The sequence below is a fragment of the Engraulis encrasicolus genome, chromosome 17 (assembly GCF_034702125.1).
Source record: "Engraulis encrasicolus isolate BLACKSEA-1 chromosome 17, IST_EnEncr_1.0, whole genome shotgun sequence".
NCBI lineage: Eukaryota > Metazoa > Chordata > Actinopteri > Clupeiformes > Engraulidae > Engraulis > Engraulis encrasicolus.
In genome coordinates, this window is record NC_085873.1 from 5,098,958 (window position 1) to 5,101,457 (window position 2,500).

Consider the following 2,500-nt stretch of genomic DNA (forward strand, 5'->3'; position numbering starts at 1 on the left):
CCAAGCGGAGCAGCCTGGCGGAGGACATGCCCATGGGGAGTAGTGCCAGCCGGAGGGACTCGGATAAGGTGTCTGCTGTGGAAGTCCGCCTGGTAAGAATACGCTGTCAAACATTGCAAGAAAGTTGAACATTTAAAAGTACGTTGAAGCTCAGCTCTAGGCTTTCTCAAGCAGGGCAGCTTACTTTTTTACATTTAACTTTTTTTTGGGGGGGGGGGGGGGTTGTGCTTTCTTTGATAGGACAGTTTGAGATGGGGACAGGAAGGGAGTGGGAGAGAGAGATGGGGGAGGATCGGGAAAAATGACCTGGGGCTGGAATCGAACCCGGGTCCCCGGTGTGACAGTGCAGTCAGAGATTCTTTAAGAATATAGAGATATGCCAACATAATAGGTTGCTATGGGCACCTAATGTGACCAGGTTCCGGTCTGCCTAAAGGAGCGTGTCATAATGCTCCTAGCATTGAATAGAACAGTCCTTAGGTCTGCCTAGGTCTGCCTAAAGGGGGACTTCCCCCCCAATAATAGAACCCGGAAACAATGGGCCAATGGAACCTCTCTCTCTCTACTCTCTCTGCCATACAGGGCCCTGGCTGCAATGTCTTACAGTGTAGAAGTGTTACACTTGTGGAAGGTTGTTGTACAAAGTTGCAGACAAAATATACTGCATGATTTGTTTTCAGTTATGACAAATTCTGGACAACATCGGGCTGAAATCATGTAGTGTGAACTGGCCATTACTCTAAGTAGGGCTGACGCCAGAAATGATTGGGCCCCTGTAACAGAATCATTTGCAATTATTTTGATTGACTGCTCTTGCACCACATACTTCATACAGTATTTCTATGTGTCAAATAAACGTCAATGTGTCCTTGTGTACTTGAAGCCTTGACTCTTTATGGTCTTTACAGTATGTGCGTGGGTGTACACACGCCTTTCTCTCCCACTATTTGGTTTACATGTGCATCTCTCTCTCTCTCTCTCTCTCTCTCTCTCTCTCTCTCTCTCTCTCTCTCTCTCTTCTCTCTCTCTCTCTCTCTCTCTCTCTCTCTCTCTCTCTCTCTCTCTCTCTCTCTCTCTCTCTCTCTCTCTCTCTCTCTCTCTCTCTCTCTCTCTCCTTTTCTCCCTCTCTCTGTCTCTGTCTCTCTCTCTCCAATGAAAGGCGGCAGAGCGGGACTGGGAGGAGAAGCGTGCCAGCCTGACGCAGTTCAGCACACAGGACATCAACAGACTGCTGGAGGAGACCCAGGCAGAGTTGATGAAGGTGAAACAAATTATTAACCTTATTATTATTATTATTATTATTATTATTATTATTGTTATTATTGTTCTTATTATTATTATTATTATTATTATTATTATTATTATTATTGTTATTATTGTTGTTGTTGTTGTTGTAGTTGTTATTATTGTTATTATTATAGTTATTATTATTTTATTATCATTTTTTAAATTATTATATATATTTTTAATTATTGTGTGTGTATTATTACTAATGTTGATGTTGTTGTTGTTGCTTCCCTTGGCCTATGTGATTGGTATATCTACCGTTATTATACAAGTTCACGTCCTTGTTTTCACGCCTTGCCTTTTTTTTCTTGGTGCAGTGATCATCATAAATATTCATCATATCACAGTGTCATTCGCTGTGGCCTAGTGGGTAGGGAGAGCGTTTAAATATCAGCAACAAAATTACGCTAATTTACAATGCCTGAGCAAACCTGATGATGCATAGAGGCGAATAAAAGAGCATAAAGTCAAACAAGTGTGCAGTAAACTTTTTCCTTTTGAAGTATTGCATGTTCATGTGTTTACCAGCACCTGGAAGCTGTGCATGGATCTTTGAACTTTTACACTAATTTCCATGTAATGTCTCCAAAGGCCATCCCCGACCTGGACTTTGCCGCAAAGCAGATCAGCAAGCCGGCCGTGCCGCCCAAGCCCAAGCCCAAACCCAGCTCCCTGCCGCCGGGCATCACGCTACCGGGCAGCGCCGGGGGGAGCGTGCAGGGCTCCAACAACCCCAGCCCCCAGCACACGCCCGAGCACCAGCCCCTCGGCAAGGCCCAGACGCCCAGCAAGCTGCCCCAGGGGAAGGAGAGCGCCTCACGCAGGGGATCTGGTGAGATGGCGGCGTTTCAATGTAATTTATTTATTCAGCCTTAGAGGTTATGTCTTAGCTGGGATGTGTGTGGTTAGTTGTTTGTTTGTTTGTTTGATTGATTGGTTGGTTGATTGATTGATTGATTGATTGATTGGTTTATTGGTTGGTTGATTGTTTGATTGGGTTGTTTGTTTGGTTTGTTGGTTATTAAAATAACTTTTGTTTTAAAATTTGTTTTTTAGATGCATCCTAGCATCTCTATAAGAGGGTATGTCCGTTCGTCGGTCTGTCAGGCGGTCTGTCTGTCCGTCTGAAACGCATTCTTGGAATTGTTATGCCCTCCTGTGTCCACAAGGCGGCAGTGCAGAGACGGACGCATCTTTTTCCGGCTGTCGGACT

The 2,500-nt window shown here is 44.4% G+C and overlaps 1 protein-coding gene across 1 annotated transcript in view; it reads left to right on the forward strand.

Annotated features, from left to right (window-relative positions):
• Window positions 1-2,500, forward strand: part of LOC134467738 (SRC kinase signaling inhibitor 1-like) — a 74,434-nt gene that overhangs the window by 51,539 nt on the left and 20,395 nt on the right. The window contains exons 15-17 of the mRNA XM_063221624.1: window positions 1-92; window positions 1,160-1,261; window positions 1,879-2,119. The exon at window positions 1-92 is cut by the window's left edge and continues 287 nt beyond it. Of these exons, the coding sequence (XP_063077694.1) occupies window positions 1-92; window positions 1,160-1,261; window positions 1,879-2,119 (435 nt within the window). The remainder of the gene's footprint in view (window positions 93-1,159; window positions 1,262-1,878; window positions 2,120-2,500) is intronic.